This window comes from Barbatula barbatula, assembly GCF_947034865.1.
Source record: "Barbatula barbatula genome assembly, chromosome: 5".
Taxonomy (NCBI): Eukaryota; Metazoa; Chordata; class Actinopteri; order Cypriniformes; family Nemacheilidae; genus Barbatula; species Barbatula barbatula.
In genome coordinates, this window is record NC_136769.1 from 18576242 (window position 1) to 18601203 (window position 24962).

Sequence of the window (24962 nt, forward strand, 5' to 3'; positions counted from 1 at the left end):
GACAAACCCAACAGTTGAACTATCAATGAACCTATGCTACATCTTTACTCAAATTATTAAATTATTTTATTAATTTATCGCATCGTTTTTAGCCAGTTTTCTGCTAATATACTGTGGGCGTGTCTAAATTCATGTGCCATTGGAGTATGACATCAAAGTATGGCAAGAGTGTTTCAAACCCAAAAATGTCATTAGTCGATCCGTCTGGGAAGCACCACGTGAAGCTAAACACACCACTAAATGTTTGAAAAAAAACCTTACATTTCTTTCAGAAAATAATTTGTCCAATATAATTTATTTGCAATGGAAATATTTTTCTCTCAGATAAAATACGATTTGTGTAATACTTTTTTGAGACGTACTTTTTTGATTATTACTGAATCTTACATCAGTCCTATACTGGCATTGGTGTATGCCCCACCTGGACCTGTGGACCCCTGGAATCATTCTCACCGTTCATCACATAAATTGTATTGTATATGTCTGTGTATACAGTCCATTTGGAGGGTGAGAGAGCTATACACTCATAATGCCCCTTTCCACACGTTGTTTATTAATAAGTATTGTTCGGATCTACATTTGGCCTGGACTGCATCCAGCTGCAGGAGGAGGAAAACATCGGTTTTCAGAGGGAATAAAAGACAGCAGTGGTCCTCAGACAGCAAGGTGTAAGAAATGCTGACGCTTCACTCCACACACTGATACCTCCAGGGGTGCCGAGCAAAAACAGGATGAGCAAGAGAATGAGAGAGAGAGAGACGGTGCCAAAGCCAAGAATTCTATCAGACCTCTTTGGCTTCTTGGCCTAAGGTGACTGTCAGGTGACTGTATTCACACTTAAATACCGAGAGGACTGATTAAAAGAGAAAAATAGAATTGAGAGTGACAGTCAGAGGACTTGGATGTCTAGAAAAAAGGTGAGGGTGAGACACATAAGAAATAGCAAGGAAGAGAGTATTTACACTTGGTCACTATGTGTGTTTTTTACCGATCAGACAGCTACTGTATATCTAATCATGAGAAGACAAAGTGTAAATGCTTTTCAAGACCCATCCGAGACTGAACACACAAGCTGCCGCAGGTGATGGATTGGGACGAATACGAGACACGACAGAGCCAGGTGCAAACTAATTGTGTTGTTCGGGCCACAAATGTAAACCTGACACATACATTAGCATGTGGAAGTCTGGGAGCCCTACAATCCACTGGTGGAAAAACATTCAAATACCCAACGCTTTATTTGGTTAAAAATAAATTAATTAGTGTACATAAACAATAAGTGTTGAAATCTGTCTCTTTATCTATAACTAAATTCACAACTCTGAGCGTTTCATAATTATGTATCAGTCATTTTTAAGCAATGGCAATAGAAAAGCTAAGCTTACAGTATACAATGAACCTCTTAAACCTCCAAGATTGCAATATCCAATATAAAAGTTGTGAAGCACAAAACTAGAAAACTTTAAAAGCTTAGAATCTCAGCGTTCTTACCAAGTCCATTAATTTAGCATTTATGTTGCATAAAAAACATAATGAATTTGTCTTCCCAAAACCCAGCCCCTCCCTCCGGTGAATATCACTGAATACTATTCAATTTCATAGACAGAAAGATTCATACATCAAATAAAAGCTGTTTCTCTCTAGAAAAGTACCGTATATTTCCCCGATCTAACACTTTAGAGTAAGATTAAATTGAATTATTGTCACACTGTTTAAATTTGCTAAACTAGAATTATTTTATATATTTACTCCAATGTGCAGCCGCTGATTTTTTTCTGAAATAACTATGTTTAGGTCAATTATTTATTTAAGTTTGATTCTGTGAATATTTTTCCCAAATTAAAACATTGTTTCTATTTGCATTTATTTGCAGAAAACGAAAACTAGAGAAACGGATCAAAATAACAGAAAATGTGCTCTGTATATTTTCAGACCACAAATACGGCAAAGGAAACAAGTTTACGTACACTTTTACGCAATACAACACTAATGTTTGCATACGTGTTTAGGAAAGGTTCAAAAGTATTTTTTATGTGATAACCTTGATTTTTAACACAGTTTTCATGTGTCTTGTCATGCTTTCAGTCTTTCACATTGCTGATGGATGACTTTATGTCTCCTGCGGTTTGATTTTGTTGAAATTCAACACACACTGGACTGGAAATTAAACTACAGAGTCAAAGTTTCACAATACTTTGTAATTCTCTGTATCACAATATATGGTGGCCCGATACAAGTGACCACCTCTATTAAAACTGCATTAAATGACAGTGTAAATAAGCTCTGGAAGTGAGAAGAGTGAGAAGATGTGAACAGCTGAAAGTGAAGGAAACCCTCCATCAGAGTGGAGTGCTGTGATGTCCACCAGCAGGGGAAGTGCATCATGCCTGTTTAATTACTCCTCCCATTATCTCTGTCTCGGTTCTAGGCTGATTCTGCAGGTTCGGGGGCAAGTTTGCGGATCGCGCTGTCGGGTTTGAAGTGATTGTTTTGCAGCAGAACTGTAATTAAACCATCAGTGACAGTTTGGAGTATTTAACTTCATAATGAGGCAGAGCGTGTGCGGAGTTCAGTGCTCTGCGGCTAAGCTCCTGTAATCGCTACTATCTGCCTAATTATGAAAAACCGTTTCCTTTTATATCCCCCGGCCCCTTTTCTCTCTGCGTCTCCTTGTACACACAGACACAGACGCAGTGGGAACAGCCACGGAAAACACACATCATTCGGAATAACCTCTAAGGACACAATTTCACGAGCTTCGGTAAAGCTGAACAGAAAGCAGGGGGAATTCTGTCCGTCTTTTACATCCGTCTACCAACCCATTGCTGCCATGTCATAATCTGTAGTGTGTGCCGAGGCATCTACCCTTGGATTACAAATGGTGTTGCCATACCAACCTTAATAGCCCTTTACGGAATCAATTGTAATATTTGCATGAACAATTCTCTCCCTCTAATAAAAAACAAAGAAAAGCATGTAATTTCACAGCACGATGCCTTTTACGAGCATACACCTCCAAATGGGTGGCAATGTTACAGCACATTTGATAAATGAGAAGTCGGTCACCGTGAGAAAAGCCATTAGAAGTTCAGCAGTCTAAAGGTGACATCGTATTTAGATTGTGGGCCGAAAAAAAGACCTTCAGCCGATTTTGTCATCGGAGTCTGTGGGTTGTTGGAAACAAAGGAAGCTTGCTTTGAAATGAAAATTTATGGAAAAACATGAGATGTCTTGTGTTTCAACGGAGCAGAAAAACAACAGAGAACAAATTTTCGACAGCAAATAACTGCAGGTTTCGGTTGGCAGCGAAAACAGGACGTTAAGCATTTTCTTATATCCCATCATGCTTCGTTTTGCATCCAATTAAATATGAATACAGACTATAGGGCAGAAGCCAATATTCCATCTCTGCGTTGAATAAGTGTGTGCTTGTCAACTTTGGAAATGGTATGTCTGCGTTTTAGATTGAAGTGCTGCGATTTTACCGATGGATGTGATTAAGAGTCTCGTTGAGGCCGCGGTATGAATGACTTTCCTTAAACAATCAATCAGCCAGCAGAAGCGATTCACGGGCAGCTGAATTCAGGTCTGAACACACAACAAGCCTTATCTAAGTGAAGATATGCTTTGTTTGCAAATCTAAGTTCATGGACTTATACAAACAACGCATCAGTACACCGCATCCCAACACTTCACTCTGTGAACTCGTTTCGCCCTTGCCCTGGTTGCCATGGTTATGGGCAGGTACTAAATGTGCAACTACCCAAGGGGAGGGTGTGAAATGTTTGATTCCGTCTGCCGCTGGCCGACGAGCAATCTCCTTCTCACACCTTTCCCTACTGGGACGGTAATGGACATTGCTATGGCAACAAACCACTCCTTACCTCCTGCCCCATAGGAGGGCAGAATGATGTGTCCAGAGCTGGGATTACTATTGCCCGAGTAAGTATCTCAATCAGTCAGTACTGTAGCTCATAGATGAGAGGAATGACCAATCTTTTCAATGTCGGCGAGAATGGGACATTGAGACGGAAATAATCATGAAGTGTGCTGGACCGATGCTGCCCTCCGTTCAAAGTGTTATGATGCAAATTACTACTTGATAACTCGGGCTTCTCACCCTACACTGTAGCATTCTGTTTCTGATACTTGGAAAACAATATATAAGAGATGAAATTGCAGCGCAAGCATTTCTTTAACAAATTCATCAAGCAGGTTTAATGAATGTAATGTAAAAACATAACTGTGTACATCTCCCTGGTGGCGAAATCCACCTGTATCTCTGTGCTGTGAAAATTTACGTCACACTTTCCAAGCTGGAAGTCCGACTTTAAAGGTGCAATGAGATATTTCTATCTACATACACAGCGGGTCCCCTTATATGGAATTCACCATGTTGTTTCTACACTAGCCCTAAACAGACAAACTGCTCTACAGAGTGCATTTCACAACTGTGTTATTTCCTTCGGCAAAGAAGCAAAAACGTGACGACATCTTAGTTCTGTGTCAGCCTCTGTAGTGCTTTGAAAGGAAGGGGTGAAGCCGTTTGTTGTAATTCACAACCTCACTACTAGATGCCACAAAATGTCGTGCACTGGACCTTTAAGCATCATTTTGATGCACTTTTTAAGTAGATACTGTGAAATGTTGACATTTCAAGTTAAATTGAATGCCACATTATTGACAATAACTTTACCTTGGATGTCAGACGGGTTTTGAAAGTCTTATGCATTCTTGCGTAAAAGAAGCCTGGCTGGTTCTTTGGTAACACTTGAGAGAAATGTGAATTGTCTTCAGAATGCTGAAATGCTATTCCTCACTCATGGTGTTTGACATTTGCTTGAGAAAGTGGAAGTGACCGGTAGAATGCTGATTTTGCCCAGACATATTTAAGCTGCTCTCAGGCAGGACACAAATGTGGGGAACACAACAGCTTAGACATTTGAGACTCTGATGCTTCCCATCTACCGTATCGGGACAGGCCACAAAATCAATGCACAGTCTTCGAAGTAAACAGGCATTGATCTGTTCCTGTTTCCACTGTTCAGCTGCCCCTTCCAACCACTACTTTACCTTCTAAAGGTGAACAACAAACACTTAACTGCATTTGAATGATTTCAAGAAGAATTTACCTTTGTATGCCCAAGAATTCTTGAATTAAAATGATAACAACGATGTAATATTCAAATTGTAAGTGCAAACGCACACAGACACACTAAACTCTAGACGCTGTGAACTGCAACACTCGTAGAATAAAGAGATTGGCCACCTTTAAGACGACAGGAAAAGTACAGACACTTCAGCTCCATGTTCTCTTTAGATTGTGCAGCCAAGTGTGCAGAGAGAGAGAGAGAGAGAGAGAGAGAGAGAGAGAGAGAGAGAGAGAGAGAGAGAGAGAGAGAGACACTAAAGATTTATTTTCGATGCCTGAGTAAAGACAAAACTCCTCTAGCTCTTTCTCTCTGTATGTGTGTGTGAACTGCTACTTTGTCATGTATTTTAAGAACGCAGATAGATTTAGCGAATTCATTTATATTATCTGATATGCACCGATGAAAGTTGCAATTGAAAAACAAGAAGTTAGGTCCAAAAATACAACTCCAATGTTACAAGGACATTTCCTTCCAGTAGAACAACATGCCCTTATCATTTAAACAATCTGAAGACTTATTTTTTCACTGCAGTTGAATCTCTGCAGTACAATTTCACACCCATACAGAGATGTCCTATTACAACAAGAAATAATAGTCAAAGATTCTAAATAAAAACCTATAACATCCTTCCAGCAGCCCTGGACATCATATAAGAACAATCGACACGTGGGCCTGCTAGGTCAAACAATGACATATTTCATTATATTTCTTTCATAAATTATAAATACAGCACTGAGAGGCGGAGGAATGTGCAGGAGGTTGATTCGGTGGTATTTGTTTATTAATGCACATTTTTATAGCTTGCAGTCAACAAAAAATCCACACTGTCAAAGCCCAGGAAGATCAGAGACTTACCACACGCTCTACAAACGGTTTCGGTTTCTCCTCCTCCCTGCTGTATACATCTCAACAGTTTTTATTCTTATGTATTTTATACATGATTCTGCAAAATAATCCAACTGTGGAAAAAGTGTTGAAGCTTTGTTGCAATATCAGGACAACTTCTTGCTGCTTACTCACAAGCATACGAACAAACACTGGCCCAACTGTGCGAGTTTGTTTGCAAAAGTAATTATGGTTTTAACACACAATTGTTGGACAGTTATGTCCAGTGAGACCAAAGGTGCAAAAATAATACACTTGCAAACATGTCATTTTGTGTGTGGTATTCAGAAAATGACTTGTGGCTTAGTAAAAAACGTTCACCCAAATATAATCATTCTGTCATTATTTGTTCGCTCTTGTGTCATTCTGTTTTTGAAGCGACCTTTTTCAGTGCGTAGCGAACCTGTCTGTTGTGCACCCAAAACTCTATAAACGTATTCAGTTTCTCTTCTGAGAGCTTTGACTGAAATCCAGTTCTTCACAGAAAACCTTCCCCTCCACCCGAACCATGGTTTTGATGTCACAATCCCATTGATTCCTAGAAAGGGTCCCACCAGTTTCAGAGCTTTAGGAACGATTGTGTTCGACAAAACTCTCAAAGGTTCAGTCTGCTCCTCACACAAAGCTACCCAATGGCCTCAGACGTCTTAAAAGGCGTACCGGATAATAAATGTCAGAATTTCTGAACTGTTCCAAACATTGACGTTATTTGTTGGAAAATGGCATTTTGACATTGATAAACTGCTGTATATATTGTTAAAATGTATAGAGACACCAGCAACTCTCAGAACTGTCAGCAGTGCACTTTCAACATCCTTTAATCTGCTGCCGAAAGTCTAATCCAATCGTCAAGCTGCCTGTATCATAATGTCACAGCTTTCCGTGGGACACGCGCGTCTTATATCCGCGTCTCCAAAATCTATTGTTCGTGAAACAGACCGGGCTGTCAACACAGAGGCTCGGTTTCTTCACCCTTCCCACTTTCTCTCTCTCTTTCTCTCTCTCGCACAGACGCACACATTCACTCCGGGCTGCGTCTTGAGCGGGGTGTTTCTTTTGAACCCGCTCCCCGCGCGTCAACGTGCGCATTTAGTCGCCCTTCCAACCTCGAGCTCTAGTCAGTCGATCTTCACTTCAGAAGATCCCGCCGGAGCTGACCTCTTGGTGGCGGTCACACGCGAGAAACACGACACCGATCACAAACACGAGGCACAGTGGGGGTAATCTGCCTCCGTGCGCGGAATTAAGCTCGGCGCGTGCCGCTCGGTGATGTGGATTTGCGCGCGCGCTCGACAGAACGTTGACGGAATCCTGCGCGGACCGTGAGGGAGAGCAGGCGAGCACACGCCGGGGGTTTCACGACGAAAGTGTCCAGTGAGAGGGAAGTGCCGTCAAAACGCTGTCATCTCGAGAGGAATGCATCTCTTCAGTGCCATGTTTCTTCTACTGATGTTCTCTGCTCTACCCTGCGAGGTAAGACGCCCGCCTGGCACGCGAAATACAGCGGTATTCATTCAAACTTGTGCTGCAAATACACGCATTGTGGCCGCCGAGTGGTGTGTAGCTGGCTTGGTTTCTTTGGTTCGCAGTTTCTAAACAAGTGCCGAGCACTGTAATGAGCCCGTTGGAGGTTAATGGCCGAATCGTTGTTGGTTTGATAAGCTTCTCAACATGAAGGGGAGTTTTCTGCGGGAACCGCGGCTTGCACTGCGAACTCGATTTTCTGGGGTAACCGCTCGAGGACAGAAAAGTTGGAAGATAAATGACAAAACCTCAGCAGAGCTCCACATTGCGCGACCTGGTGCACAGTTCGTGTTGTTTGTAAAGCTGTTTTTACAGTTCTGCTGAGAAATGAAGTTGCGACTGGAAGTGTGAATTGATGTAAGACACGTTGACTGACCCAGAAACGTTGTAATAATGCATTAGGATGTGAAAGGATCACAGGCTTGCTCGCACTGTAGGCTACACCGGAGGTTATTTTCCTTTGGTTGCTAACGTGGACATGTTGACAATGAATATGTAAAAACGCGTGTATTAAAGAGAACAATGACTGGTCCATTCAGGACCTTGGACAGCGCCTAGCCAATCAAAACCTGTCTTTGCGGTAGCCCTGAAGTTGCATAGACATTTACTACATTTATTTTATCTGCCACGTCATTAGACAGGTTTTTATTCAGTCCATGCACAAGATTTCGCTTTTAAAAGAGGGAATATCTTGACAAATAAATACCAAGATATATACGAAGGATTTCCGATATTCCGTGCAAAGCACAACAAAACTTTAACTTTATAGCATGATGAAGCTGTTGGACATTTTTGTAGGATCTCTGTGAATTCAAATGAACAAACTTTAAGCAATAATATCAAACAAACAGAGATTTTCTCTTTATAGAACATCAATTATTTACATTATTTGAATGTTCATGTGCCAGTTTATGAGGAATAGGGACAGTTTGGGATGTGACAATTATGTTATGGATGTGAAAATTTACTGGAATGGAAAACTATGCTTTAAGAACGTCACATGGGTATTTAAACCACCAAAAATTGGCATCTGACCTATATGGTGAAAATCTTTGGTAAAAGAAAATGTTATCTTAAGGTTGACATTTGCATGGAATTGCACAGTTTCCAGTTAGCCTTGTAATGCTATAAAGAACTTGATATTAAATGAGCTGATCTCAACCTTAATAAACCTTTAAAATAATTACTTTTCACGTAATATCAGAAATCCTTGAAATATATCTTGGAATTTATATGTCAAGATATTCTTAATTCACATAAAAAAATCGAACGAGGGTTTAACATCATGCTATACCGTTTAACTACCACAACATTTGAATAAACATTATTATGTTAAGAATGAGTTTAAATAAATTTTACAGAGATTGGATTCCCACAACCTGACATAATTGGAGAGCTGTGATGATGCATTTGTATCGCAACCTCCGTGCTTCGTTAAACAGTACTGTATATTAAACAGACTGCACCTGATTTTAATATTAGAAGAAATAAAAATTGTTTGCAAATTTGGCTGCTGATCCAAACATACATTAGGATATGTAAATGAGAATGACAGTAAGGATATGAGAACGCTAGGAGTTAGAGCAGTGTGAATGGAGGTATGACTGTATCTTCACCACAAAATGGCCATAATTGGCCCTAGGGGACCATTTGTCGTGTTTGTGTGAAATATTCAAGGGAGAAGAGAAAAATACGGAAACGCGCATCTCCCTGATGTAGCGATGTAGACATTAAAAATGGATGAGTTCTTTTGGTGCATCTCCATCCTGATAGGAATCCTCCGCATGAGATGCAAAAGAACATCTACACAGACGTAGACACGCCAACCAGTCACCCTCACAGGCCTGCATACATACACACTGGCTTTGAGCAAGACATGCAATATTCAACTTGCTTTAATGAGATAGATGCAGTAGTTCGCTCACAACGTGTGTTTGTTAAGTACCCACAATGCCTTGGGGTTATGACAGCCGGTGATACAGCTTGGTGCCTCGTCGACCTTGGCACTAACCTTTAATGTTGAGGTTATCCCACAACCACATTTGGCATGCATAATTAGCTCTCACGGAGATGTGTGTAAGCCTGTGCAGTTGTGTACAGTATACATGCATTTAGATTTTTGGAGTTTCTTAAATGTAGTCAAGCGAATCCAGTTCTATTAAGGTTTTAAAACAGGGTGAAACTGGATTTAATTATGCTGTGGGAAAATGTGAAGATTAAAGCAGAATGCAGATTAGCAACAATAACAGCTTAACAAATTAAAAGCTCATTTTGTTCATCTCTCTGCGGTGACTCAACAATCATTAAAAAGACACTCTGCACAAGCTTTTATTGCTACATTGGCCATAATAACTGACATGTTTGGTGTTCTTTCACCTGGTGTAAAGCAGTATATTATTATTTATAGCACACAGTGTGGGACACATGTTCTGTCTGTATCAACTGAATCATGGACTGATGTCTTAGACTAGTTTTAGTTAGGTAGGATTAGACACCCATCATGGGTATTATTCATTGGGTATTATTAGTGCAGGCTCACAGTGATAATCTAGTGCTTTTAGGTTCAGTGCTGGGTGTTAGCACACAGAGATCCTGTCCTTCTTTAAAAAACCCATAACTTGTTTGTGCAAGCAACGTATTGCGCACTATAGTTACGTTTGACATTTTAGCATCCTCTACTTAGAGTAAATAAGAGTGCCATGTTTTGTGTCATCAAAATGACCTTTTGCATCAACTACCGATTAAAATGCGGGTTCATTTATGTGTATTGTATGAACCGTTTTTCCCATAATTATCTGAAAAAAATGCTTTTACATTCATGTGTTTGGTCGACGTTCCGGATAAGCAAGTTATAGTAAATCTGCTAGATTGTCAAAAAAGTATTAATTATTTTGGCCAATATGTATTTAATATGATTAATTAACTGACCTATTGAGATAAATAAATAATTAGTTTTTTTAACAATGGTTTAAACAGAATAAGGAAAGAAAACATTTAATATTTCATATATACAGTATACATACACACATACACATACACACACACACACACACACACACATATATATATATATGATGATGTTGTTGTTTGGTTATATATATACACACACACACACATATATATATATATGTATATGTATAGGTATATGTGTATATATATATATATATATATATATATATATATATACACACACACACACACACGTATATACATATATATAATCATTGGATGTATATATGCAGCTTATTTGCAAAAAAATTATAACTCCGTTTTTAAAAATGTTAAAAAATCATGTTTCAATTATGTTATCATGATTTTAAGGTGCTCCGGGCCCGACCGACCGGGAGGAGACCCCGGGGAAGACCTAGGACACGCTGGTGGGACTATGTCTCCCGGCTGGCCTGGGAACGCCTCGGTGTCCCCCCGGAAGAGCTAGAGGAAGTGTATAGGGTGAGGGATGTCTGGGCATCTCTACTTAGACTGCTGCCCCCGCGACCCGGCCCCGGATAAAGCGGAAGAAAATGGATGTGTGGATTTTATTGTGGTTTATTGTGTCAGATAGCTGTATTGTATGAGTTATTATTACAAATTTCTTTTAATTTTTTTTAAATTTTAACTTAATTACGATTAATTGCATGGCCTTAACTTGAAGGCTAGTATGCGTGTTCCCTGGGATCAAACCCGTGGGTTTTTGTGCATGACTTTTGACCTGCTATTGGTAGAGGCTATGGGTCATATTTAAGGGAAGTGACAAACAACCTATACTGTCATGTATGGGTTAGGAAATCAGTTCCGTACAAAAAGAACTGTGTTCAGACTCTACACAACATTTTGAAACAAAGTGACTGAAATTGACATGCATTTCAAATATGTGCTACAGTATAATTGAACATTATACATGATGACAGTATCAAGTGTCAATTCTACAGCCACACGATGACAGCCATTAGCTACAAATCATCTCGCAATAAACATCATCAAAAATGTACGTGAGCTAAGATATGGAGCTCAAGTCGATGCCTTTGATCATTACTTGCTTTAATGGCATCACAACACTGTCAAGAGTGAGATTAATATCTATTTTCATTTGGAAGACAGTGTGCTTTCATTTGAAACCATCCATCAAATAAATAATGTTATTATTTAAAAATAAATTGTTACCAGACAGTAGTAGAGGCTAGGTGACCGGCCCCTAGAGATCTTCAGACGTGAAGCCAAGTCACTTGGATGTGAAGTTAGCATGTGGAATGAATTAGCATGTGGGTTGTCTGTTTACGGAGTATTCATCTCTGTTATATCAAACCCTCTGTGGGGGACGGGTGCTAATTGGTTGTGACTGCGGGACAAACTCTTATAAAGTCTATCAAATTCTGTTTGCGGTCTCCGTTTTTTCCCCTTCTCATAAAAACACCAGAGACGAGCATCAAAGGCGAACGATTGCGATTGTTTAATATGACTGCTTAAATGTGGAAGCCTTTGAGAAATAGAAGTGCCTCATGCAGCGGAGGGATGCGGAGTAATGCGCTTTAGTATTTCAGACCTGCCGCTCGCAAGACAGTCTCTGTTGTACTTTGAAATTCACTTAAATGCAGTCATTTAATAATCAGCTCAATGGAAACTGGCTGCGCTGGTCCCAAGATTATATTAAGAGCGAAATATGAGATAAAATGAATAATTTCAGTTAAGCTGCAGTCAGACGCAATTTCTTCTCTTCCTGTAATAGAAATTTAGTCATACGGGGTCAAGCGAATCTTCAATGGATATAAAAGTAGGTGTCATACACGTTATTTTATTTAAAGCTGCCAGAATTCATTGGGCTGGTGAAACATTGTCTGTCCAATCAGGAGGAGAATAAGCCAGATTTGGTCAGGACACGATGGAAAGCAGCTGCCCTGAAAACACCGCTACAACCGTTCCACGTCCATCCTGAAGAAAGCTTTACAATTAAAGCGCATTATTCCTCCAGTCCAAGTAAATCCATCTTGCCTACCAGCTAAAAGGCCTATTATTGACCCATTTGAGCAGAAGTGTGATAATGCGCGAGGACCTATTAGGGCTCCTGTATCCAAAGTTAGCTTGGCAATGAAAATCATAGTGGATTCTTGCCGTTGAGAGACTAATATATAACTTGAGCGGCGACGTGCTTTTGGACGGCGGTCGAAGTGAGGCGGCAACGCGTGCACGGCTGAGATCAAGGGCACTGGGAGGAAGGTCAGACAGGATGTGCTCTGCCAGACATCGGTCCAAGTTCCAAATGGGGAATTAGACAAATGAAAAAGCTCAGGACCAGTGACATAAATCTCACGGAGGACTGCGTATCAGCGACCGCAGTCCATCGAGCAGTCCTCGCTAATGCACCGTGACCTTCTCTTCAGCCTGTGCATATGTGACCGAGCATCACAGACGTGCAACATCAACACTGGCGGGCGGATATTAAAAAAGCATCACTTTTTAATAAAGCAGGCATCCGCTCGTAATGATGCTATAGTCACGTGAGGCGCGCTAACAAGCGATGAGAAATAAATGAGCCTCCTCCCTCCTTCAATTGTGATGCATTACAATCAGGGAGCGTGTGTGGACGCACGGCCAGATGAGGAGATTGAAAAGCTCAGCCTACGCTGAGAGAGGTGGCTGATTGAGACCCGCTGATGAGGCCGTATTGTGTGCGGAGGGGTCGAGCGTGGGCAGAATGCACATACGTGCGCATCTACATGTTTGTGCTTCTGGGCTTAATAGCCAAGGTGTGAGCAGGGAAGCTACTGTTTGTGTTGTCTGTGAGAAAGATAAACAAGAAAAGTGTGAGATTAGATACGTCTTGGTTGTCGCCCCCTCATGACACCTTCTCGATTGCCTGCTGCTTTTAATATTTTATCCATGAATGAGGATTCTGAGGAGTGTGCACATAAAAATGTAGTCCACATTCAAGCTCATTCAGTCCGAAATTGGCCTATAGTAAATAGAAATCCAGTCATTAAAAGGATAGTTCACCAAAACATTTTAAATTCTGACATCATTTACTCGCCCTCAGATTGTTCCAAAGGTATACAAATGTCTTTGTTCTGCTAAACACAATTAAGATACTTGGAAAAATGTCCGTCACCAAACAGATCTCATCTCCATTGACTCCCATAGTATTTATTTTCCCTACTAATAGATATGTTTGGTTGCTTACATTCTTCCAAGTATCTTAATTGTGTTCAATCCACCTGATGAATGTTTGTTTAATAAATATGATCAAGATTTTCCAGCATTGTATAGACCGTTTCATCGGACGCACGTGCGCCGACCAGTCAACTTCCAGTTTGTGTTTGGCATGTGTCTAATAATGTCTAATAATATAACTATTTATATTTAATTTATGTTAATATTAATCTGTATTATTATTTTTCTGTAAAATAATTGATGTAAATAAACGATTTGTTAATTTGTTGTATGTTTATCGTGTAATATTGAAAAACATCAACTAATTATTCACACAGATTGATATTTTTCCTTATTTTGTAAACAACAGATGTCCAATTAATATATAGACGGCCATTTCATAAACATTCTTAATACATTTTTTTTTTATGAAAATGTAGTTAAATTTATCATTATACTTTTTTAATAAAATAAGTAATATGTTTTTATTGATATATTGTCGCTGTCCTCCTTTCCCTTTTAAATTATTTAATACTGCGTTGTCAAAATTGACAAGCGCTTTTCAATACTTTGAATGACCAACATAAAGGGTGACTAATAATTATGATTTATGACCAAAATATGTAGATACCGAAATATGTAGATACACGGTTTCTTAAGGTAGCAATATTTTGTGTTTTTGTTATTTAATGGAATTTGTGGTTTTATGGTACCAATTTAATATAGATCTGCCTTTTAAAAGAGAAATAAAAAAAAAGGCACTCAGAAGCGTTTTGTGTTTGTCATTTCTTCACACTTCTTTTATGCTTAGATATCACTGCTGGATGCCTTTCCACTATGGTAACAGCAATAGAGGAGCGTGTACATAGTGTTTGGTTGAAATGGTGAATAATGGCCCTGTGGCCCGAGGACTGTACAAGAAAAATGTTCTTTATTCTTTAGGGCTTTGCTGATGTTTTTACCTAAAAGCGTGTTTGTCCTGGTGTGACACTGCAGCGCTGCACAGGGGATCAGTAGCCTAAACCGGCCACACCAGGTGTTCTGCCTTAGCTCTTATGGGCTTCTAGGTGCCATTGTGATTTTCAGAGTGGTAGATGTGCGTGTTCCACTGTCTCATGGCCTAATGGAACACCATAGAGGCCATGACAGCTGGAGTGAAAGGTCTGAATGCATGTCTTCTCCCCCGCCGAGACTCGTATCCGCAGCCGAAGTGTGCAGGCTGTTACATCAGAACAGAACAACTCAATCTAATCCAACACGTCAGTCACGTTCCTTTAACAGCCAAATAAAAAGTCACGGAGACAGTATCGTAATTTCGCTCCGTGATGAAAAAACTCAGCACGGTTGGGTTGACATTATTAAATTACGTTTAGTACAGCTGAAACATGAAATTCTGCTGTTGGTTCTGCTGAATCAGTCTCGTCGCCCAAGCGGCACATTAACAGAGCGTCTTCTTCAAGCGCTGTGTCATGTCTTTCTCTCTCTGGTCTCTCTCTTTGTGTTGGCTTGTGGCTCTGTCTGGTTGGTGGCATGAATATCAGGTCTGCGCTGAAGGCTGCCTGGCTCCCTCGGACTCTAAATGAAAGTGACATTTCTCTGACAGCAACGAGAGCAGCCCGTAAGAGGCCTGTCCTCCTCCGCTCTGGCCTACTAATACTGTACAACCACACACACCACCGCAGCAGCAGATCTGACCTAATAAACCCACGCGTGCGAACGGCTAACGAGACCACGCATGTCGTGAATTACCACAACAGCTGGGGGGGAAGGGTCACCTGGGGCCAACCAGAACTCACCGAGCGTGTGACTGGCGGGAGTCAACAACGCGAGGCGGTGCTAACCGCTGGTGGGAGTGGGTGGCCGGCTTGTTTTTGTCTGATGCTGGTGTGTTGTAGTAACTACATCCTGACCGGTTTCCTGCGCGACCTTTCTTTCCACCGGCGAATGAATCTTTTATGAGCTCCGCTATGTAGGTTTTCGGTGTAGAAGATTGGAATATAAATATGGCAGTTGCGCACGGAGCCTCGAGGCTCTGCCTGTAATTTTAAACTTGTTATGCGTGAACACTGGGAACTGGGTTGGTACAGTACGTGTCGCCTGGCTACACATGCATGTATATGCATGGCCTAACATATGCATACTTCATTTGCTTTACGAATAACAACGGTGGCCTATCATTGCGGAAGGAATGCACGATCTGCTTTGTGGCGGTATCCACGCAACAGTCTCATCTTAAAATAAAGCGATATGCTTATCAATTTGGTAACAGAACAATGCACACTGCAATTTGCTCTCAAAACTCTTAGCAACTAGGCATGACGGTGCTAAATATATTGACGGCGTGTTTTAAAGCTACAGTTTCTTTGGCGTCTCATCTGGGTCACTCTGCATTATGTTCTGTGTACTCCATATACTGTAAATGTGACCATCTGTTCCCAATGAATTGAGCTGTGATTCTGCTCGATGTATAGAGCCAATTGACATCAAATGAAACTTGCCGTGAAGGTTCTCAATTGAAGAGTAAATTATGAGCACATCTGAAGCAGTTTCATGGCTTTACAAGCTTTGACAAACACAGTTTTGTTGTGTATTTTCTATTTAAACAGGAAGCAAGGGAAGGACAAAGGACTTGCCCAGTGTTACCATTATAAGACACTTCAGGCTTTGTTTTGTCAGTCCAGGTTGCTTTTTTCTTTTGTGAGATCTGGCTACCATGGACTTGACCTTTTTAAGATACCCTAAAGCCTTTTGTTTGCTACAGTGCCGATTTGTAGTGTTTGTTTGTAAAGCTTATGGACGAGGATTAAATGCCACAGATTTTCTGGTCTTTAATGGAGATCCTCAGATGTTTCGGAAAAAACACCCAAAACAGTTATTGACATTGAGTAGTGAACTTCAGAATTACCATGGATATCACAGTCCAGAAGTGTGGTTTTGGAAGAATTAAATACAAAATGTTTGAGTTCATAATGAAATTTCAGTTTAAAAGATATTGGCATCTTGACCAATGCATGCACAATGTTTTGACGCTCTTTAGATGTCCTCCGACACTTCAAAATAGATCCATGTGTGTTTATCCTTAGTTAAAAGAATCCATGCAGAAATACTCAAGCAAACATCTCTCCTAGCTTTATTTAATCTAAGTGCTGACTTTGAGAAACAATTGAGACATTAAAGACATCTTTAGAGGCTTAGACTTCCAACCACCTTCTCTCTCCTATGCTTTCACTAGCTTTGGATTTCCATCTCTTTTTAGTCCAACCCCCCTCCCTGCATCTTTTTTCAAAGGATATTTTCCTTTCCTACACCCTCAGGTGTGACAATGCAGCATCACCTGGAAAAAGATAACCTGTCAAAAAAAAGAGCAATACAGAGAGAGCGTGGTAGAGAGAGATTCAAAGAGAGCCGAGGTAAATCGAGATATGCAAACAGGGAGGGAGAGATAGAGAGAGAAGACTCTTTCATCGACATGTTTGTTCTGCCGTAAGACAGACAGCTAAAGAGATACGCTGGCCACTCTGGGTGCCGGAGCTGTCTTGGATGCTTAGACACGTCTCTCTCTCTCTCTCTCTCTCTCTCTCTCTCTCTCTCCCTCCCATTCGCTCTGTGGCAGTGCTTAAAAGAGGTTCAGAAGTGGAAGGAGCCACACAACAGTAGCTACACCTGAACCAAGACCTGTATTGGGGGAAAAAACAAAGAGTTTCACTGACAGAGCTCATTTGATATTCTCAAAGAGTACAAGTCACTCCTGTCTGCACACGGCAGCACAACCCGCTCGCTTTGATACTCTCTCGTGGGACTGACATGAGGCACATGGGATCTACATGTATGTTTCAGAAAGAGATCTGCTGATGCCAGCACACATGAGCGACACATTTTCAGATGTAAACGTTTAACTAGAAGTCATTTTAAGACCTCATATGTGTTAAAAAAATACAAAAGGCCAGTTGGAACCTTGTGTTAAAGGAATAGTACACTAAAATAAAAATTGTGTCCTCACTTTTTGGTGTTGTTACATAAAAAAAGCCTTTGGTTGCATTTGAATGGTTGTAATTTAAAAGGATAGTTCACGCAAATATGAAAATCCAACACCATTTACTCACCGTCATGTCATTTCAAACCTGCGTGACTGACTTTCTTCTGCAGAACACAAAGATATTTTGAAGAACGTTGGTAACCGAACCATGGCGGTACCCATTCACTTTGTATTGGTTTTGTGTCCATACAATTGAAGCGAAAGGGTACCGCCGTTGCTTAACATTTCAGAAAATATCTACTTTTGTGTTCTGCAGATAAAAGAAAGTCACGCAGGTCTTGAAATGACAAGAGCATGAGAACATTATGAGAGAATTTTCATTATATTGTATTATAACATTCTTGTCAATGGCTATAGGGATGCAACAAGACTATCGGTATAAAAACGACGACCGTTTGAGTCTAAAAATACATTTATTAATACAATTCATTTCTTTCTGTGGCTTCGAAAGAGCTCTGTGATGTCTGGCTTCACTTTGATAAACCTGACAAAAAGTGCAAGATGTGCCGCGCCAAGCTGGCATACAAATCTACAACAAGTTCGATTTGTTGTCATTTTACACTCTGTCTACACCGCATGCGAGCAGCGCCAAGAAAGAAAATAGAAACACATTAAGAACGAGGTGTTTGCCGTGTCTCATCACGCCTCTGCTGTGCAAGCGCCACACTGCGTGAAGCTCAACTTCCATAGGAAATGCTCGCTTAATATTTTAACATGAATTTCTACATTAGACCACTACTATCTGACGGCCACAAGAGACTTTACCGTCAAACACTGACAGACAAAAATGCGACAGGGCAGAGGATATGGCGCTTCACCTCCCGCTGATATTTCTATTAAATATTTACACTATTTTCAAGAACACTGAAGCTGAATTTGTTATAATCTAAAAGTGTTGATTTAATTATTTACTCAGTTTTGTCATACTTTTATCAGTTTGATCTGTTTATCGACTAATAATCCATTAACAAATGTTGGTTGTCGGTCCGCAAACAATGTACAATGAGCATCCCTTGCATCTTTTTAGAAATGCTTTTTGAACTGTGGTACATGAAGTGTAAAACGATGTTTGGAAAGAAACCACAAGCTGTTTAACATCAGGCAACCAATCATAAACCGTCTCAGTGCTTACCTCATTAAATATTTATGAGCTGTACACACGCACCCAAACTTTCACGCTGCGTTTAGATTCAGTGTCGGAGTTGATGGCAAACTGAGATGACAAACGTGTAACTAGTGATGAAGAGAAATGTTGTGTTCCAACAACAGTTTACGAACAGACATATGCATAAAGTATGTGGTGAACAAAATGATTTGTAAAAAAGAACAAAACTCAAGACCAATTACTTACACAAAGTATTTTAAACTCTACCTCATACCTTGTAAACTTTCTCCTTGTTTGTCATTACTTCTGGAAGATACGCAAAACACTAAATCAGATTAGAGCTTGCCAGACTGTGAAAGGACTTTCCAGTTTTGTGAACATTGGGTGATGAGTATGGGTTTTGCCAGGCTTTGTCATAAACTAAAGGCAACTGGCTATTTGGCTAAAAACGCGAGACACGCTCCTTAATCTGCCACGTTACAAATTCTTGCTTCAAAGCAATAAATCATCAAGAAAAGAAAACGCTTTCATCATTTACTCACCCTCTTGTCATCCCAAACCTGTACGACTTGCTTTCTTCTGCAGAACACAAAGTGGATATTTGTATGTTGATGCAGGTAGATGAGAGAGCACCGTGACACAAGAATGATACATGTGAATTACACAAGCATTTTAAAATGAAATACATCAAAATTCCAGATCAGATCAATGCTAAACTAATTGATAGTTGGTTTGCAAATGACCCTTTTGTTTTTGTGATAGGTTTTCTGTCTTTTCTTGCGATAGCAAACAGTAATTAAATGATAAATGTCCCGGCCGCTCGTTCACTACAGTAATCGTCCTCTCCCTAACAAGTGCATCGGTCTGGTTCTAAGTCTCTTACAGTATATTGTACCATTTAAGAAAACAAAGCACATTTTTATTTCTGTCATATAGTAAGTTATAACACGAGAAAACTTTTTTATGAATTAAATTTCTTTAAGTCTCATCATTGAAGGCAATACTGTACATCTGGATTTGATTTTAATATGAACTTTTGTACATCCTTGGAAGAAAATTAAGAGACCATTTCAAAATTGTGTGTGTTTAAGTCAAATGATCATTTTTGTTTCATTCTGTGAACTACTAACAATATTTTTACCATATTTCAGATAAAAATATTGCACTTATTTGCAAAAAAACCCAGAGAAACAATTACAAAACGGATGCGTTAGAATTTGACTGCAAAGCTTTATTTACTTTAAAGCAATACAACAGCAATAATTGGGCATGTATTTTCTATTTGTACACAATATTTTTATGTTATAACCTTGATTTCCATGCTGTCAGTATTTAAACATTACTGTTGGATGACTTTGTCGCTCTTATGTCTCTCTATTTTATTGAAAAGAAACAGACTGGAATAGAAGCAATGCATCTAGAAATATTCATTTTTCCGAGGCTATATCTTTAATTGACTTAATTCTCATACTTAAGAAATCATCATACAATCTGTCAAGTGTAGATTAGTCACACATCACCACACATTTCATCAAACTCATTCTGGACACAAACCACCCACATACACAGAACAAGAACATGTGACTAACGTGTAAAATGTCAACACGGTTCTCCTATTTCTTTCCTGTAGCTCAGTGGGAAGAGCATTGCGTTAACAACGCAAGGTTGTGGGTTCGAGTCCCAGGGGATTGCAGATACCTATGTAACATGTATAGGATAATGCTATGTAAGTCGCTTTGGATAAAAGCGTCTGCCAAATGCCTAAATGTAAATGTAAATTTCTACATATTCACCTCATATTAACGTTTTCTGTCGTTTCTCTCTGTTTTACACACAACGAGCGTTGAGCGTTGAGAGAAAATCGTTTAATTTCAGAGATGGGTAGTCGAGCTGTCAGTGAACGGACTGAAGATCTGAATCCATAATCCGTCTGAAAGGATATACGAAAAAATACTTGGGAATGAGAAACAAAGCGAAAGAGAGATGAGAAAGAATGTGCCTTTGGGGTTATTATCTTAGCCACCCTAATGAAGAAGGGAAGAATAATAAGACCCCTATCGCGGCGTTACTTTGACTTCCCCCTCCAGAATAGCACTGACACGCCTTACAGATTGAGTTTAATTAGAATGATATTGTTAAATCAATACATGCAGCACAATGCCTCAACAATAAAATGACAATGTGTCTTCTTACTGTATAAAACACTGTACCTTAGGGGAGAGTAAACAAGAGGAAGAGAGAGAAATCGAGGGATACTCCGATTTGATGAATGAGGAATTGATGATGCATGTGACATTTCTCTACGACTGAGCTTGTGTGACACACACACACACACACACACACACACACACACACAGCCACATCTCGAGTGATTCGACTTCAGATATAATCTAAAGGTGTGAAAATAACAGTGGAGGAGCGACTGTACTGACACGGAGCGACAAAAGAGGAAATTTGATTTAAAGAATAACAATATCCACCCCGATATTCCGTAAGATGGATGATAATGCGCGGTCGATGGTTGCAAACAGCACACAAAGCCACAGCGAGCGTGACGCCGGAGACCAGCCTCACATGCTGCCATCTTAATTCTGAGCTTGTTGCGGGCAAGGACAGATATGTCAGCACTCCGGCAGAGCGGGGAGGGGAGGTGAATTTGTCTGCCGCAGGAGGAGGGCCCCCTGGCCACTGAGACGGCCTCAGAATTCTCCTCCTCGTCTGCACACCTCTCTCTCGCAATCTTCTCCGTGCAGCCGCGACAGAAGAGAATGGAGAAGTGGAGTTTGACAGAAACAGAGACGGAGAGTTCCTTGCAGCACCTTAATAATAACTAATTTAGATACTGTACTATATCAATATTATTATCAGCTACCAACACTAAAGAATTACCAGTTTCTGGCCAAAATGTACATATCGGCGCATCCCTTATATTAATTTGGATACTTGTCATTAACATTATACTAATACACAACTATAGAAATTTATATAACTACTTTTTAATGTGGAAGGAATTATCAAGCTAAACTTTAAGTTAACTTATGTCATACCTTTGTTTTATCAATTTTTTTACTGTATAGGATTATAGTGCGAAACAGATGCTGGCAGGTTAAAAAAAGATGGCAATTGTGAATATAGCTTAATTCTGCATTTCAGACAACTGGGATATCGGATATTTCCCACCTCAGACACTGAAATAAAAGTCTAGAACTGGGGACTTCTGAACTTGCGGTAGATCGAGAAAACCCAGATCTTAGGGAGACGTGTCGTTTGATGTCACCAAATTCTATTCATAAATTAAAATAATAAATAGGCCTATCATTTATTGTACTGTGACGGGAACACGTTGAGGTCAGAGGTAGGATATTTAAACTGGGATGGGCCCACCTCCGGCTTCTGAAATTCAACATGAGTTAGAACGTGTACTGTACCTGCTAGTCTATATACTCACATGTACAAAACTTAAATCCTACCCCTGTCCGGCAGAGATCCAAAGGTAGCCCAGAGTAAAAGATAGAAAGCCTGGAAATGCTTGCAATTACTATAATTGAACCTGGTAGTGTGATAAAGTGGTAACCGTTGCAATAAATGACAGAAACCGGGGAGTAAAAATGTTCTAGATTACCCCAATTCACTTTATTAGAATAACACAGTTAATACATGAAACCCATCACTGCCTCTAGACTCCACAGCACTTAATATTACCATAGAGTGTGAGAGGGTCTGCAAACAGACATCTCTTAATGAGAAAAAAATATAATTAATTGTTAAGTATTAATAAGAGGAAATTTCACTTTAGGGAGGAATCACTTCACACTCCCAGTGCTATTTTGAAGGGATTAGCAATATGATAGCATGCCACGGAAGCAAAGCCAGGATCTCATTGTTATAGGCCGCGGATCTATACCCCAAGTACACGCTAACACACAAAAAACATTGAAAAGCCACAGGAATATGTGCCTTTCATTCGAGAAATCTGAAATTGCTGCTCAAAACCCTACTGTACGTTAAAAACCAGTTTACGCTGTCATGAATTTTTAAAGCTGGATTAAGATTAGTGCTGACCTGGTTCTAGTATTTGCCAAAAGTGATGTTCGGGAGGCATATTTTTCGGGTGAATTGCCCTACAGTGGGACACTGGCTAATGTGGGACACCTAAGCTATGATTGACTTCGTAAGCATTGTTCATGTGTCGTTTACATTTTCTTACCAAAAGTGAGATTCACTCCACACAAAGTACAACTATGCAACATGCATACATAATAATACATTTAAACAAAAAACAAATATGTCATTTTACAAAGTTAGACATCACTTTTGGCCAGGACTGTATATATTGGAACAATATTGTAGCTATGCTCTTAACCAGTAAAAAAAGCTGTATAATCTTCTAGTAAATCTGGTTGACCAAGAAAGTTTCTTAAAGATTCTATGTGTCAAATTTAGCGGCATCTAGCGTTGAGGTTGTTAATTGCAACCAAAGGCTCACTCAACCTCTCCCCTTCAAAGCACTACGGCGACTGACCCAACATGTCATCACGTTTTCTCTTCTTTGCCAAAGGAGATAATGTATTAAGGAAACCCCTGAAGACATGTTTATGCATATTATTGCGTTTTTGTCAAAAAGTTACACATTGGACCTTTAACTAGTTCGACCAGAAAGATTTCCGTGGTCACCCAGGTTTATCAAAAAACAATGCTGTAAGCAGTGGCGTAACGGACAGCCCGCGTGGAGGGGCCCCCAAAAAAACGTGTTAGTCTCATTGATAGATCATATGTTATGCATGTTTAACAAGTCTGTGCTGGTATTTTAGTCTCCTTATATCGTTCTGTGATTTGCGTTTGGTGGTTAAATGTCTGCAACGGGCCTGTGTGTGAGCAACGGTGAAACGCTATCTCATCAGCCATATTGCTTTCTCAGATCGTTTTGTGCTGCATTAATGCTTTTTTCTTTTTTTAGTCTTTCAAAGAAGATGACGTTTAGAATATATCTTCTTATGTTGCTGATATTGTGTGTACTTATTTTTTCAAATAGTTTAGGCTTCATAGTCAGCAACAGCTCATTTAAAATACACAACCGGAACCTAGTGAGATGTACCATTTCAAGTAGGATGTACGTCACGAGGCTACATGCAAGTAGTCCAATAGTTTTGACACAAAATAATATGATCTCGTAAGTGGCATAGCACTGGCAAGTTATGCGATTTTACATGCATGAATTCCACTGATTTGATTATATGGTAAAGGGGCCCCCCTCCATTCTTGCGGGAGGGCCACTGCAGTTTGTGTTATGCCACTGGATGTTAGGGATACCACCATCCAAAACAACATGCTGGTGATCAACTAGCATGCTCACAAGCAAATGAAACACGCACCCACACAAAGTCCTACAGCAAGAGAGGACAAACAAAGTTCCTGGACGTCACGCTTTGATGACCACGCCATCTATCCTCTCCATTACAATAAAATTCAGCCCCTCTTGTTTTGCCAGCTCATTTACCCCCTGAACTCCCTTCTCCCTTTCATTTATTTGTTCAATCATGAAACGGATCAATGGGCTCCACACACAATTACTGAAAGCCTCCAGTGGGACGTGAACCAAGAGTTCTACAGTTACAGTGGGATCAGTTTTACAAGTGAAGTGAATGAAGAAACATGCTCGGCTAGGTGTCTACCGTCTTCTTCCACTCATCAACCTTATATTTTTTACTTAATGCATTTCTCATTACTCACTATAATTTTCTGTCGCTTGTCAAACTGTAACAGGAAATTATTTCCCGGAAAGCAAGCCATAAACAGTTCTCTAAATGCCAAACTAAACACACAAATCTGTTTAAACACCGCAGGCTCTGGACACATTATTCATTTTGAAGTTATAGAAGTTTCCTCTACACTGCACTAAAAGCCTTGAATGCAGAATTATTTCCCCGCCCTCCCCTTAATATTTCCCATTAAGTTGTTGTTCTGGGGATGTGTTTTGATTTATACATGCGTAGCTGTTAGAGTAATTATAGCGGCCCCCTCATTAAATTCTATACAGTGAACATGCACATCCATAACCTGCAGAGAAGCGGCGTCTGGAAAACGCATTTGCTTGAAAAAACGCTTTCTTCATTGACCC

The 24962-nt window shown here is 40.0% G+C and overlaps 1 protein-coding gene across 2 annotated transcripts in view; it reads left to right on the top strand.

Moving 5' to 3' along the window:
* Positions 1-6944: 6944 nt before the first annotated feature.
* olfm2a (olfactomedin 2a) overlaps positions 6945-24962 on the top strand; it is a 57070-nt gene continuing 39052 nt past the window's right edge. Inside the window, exon 1 of one of the 2 annotated variants that reach the window (XM_079457330.1) lies at positions 6945-7511. In XM_079457330.1, coding sequence (XP_079313456.1) covers positions 7455-7511 — 57 coding nt within the window. In that variant the 5' untranslated portion in view covers positions 6945-7454. The remainder of the gene's footprint in view (positions 7512-24962) is intronic. The other variant, XM_079457329.1, reaches the window with a different exon arrangement.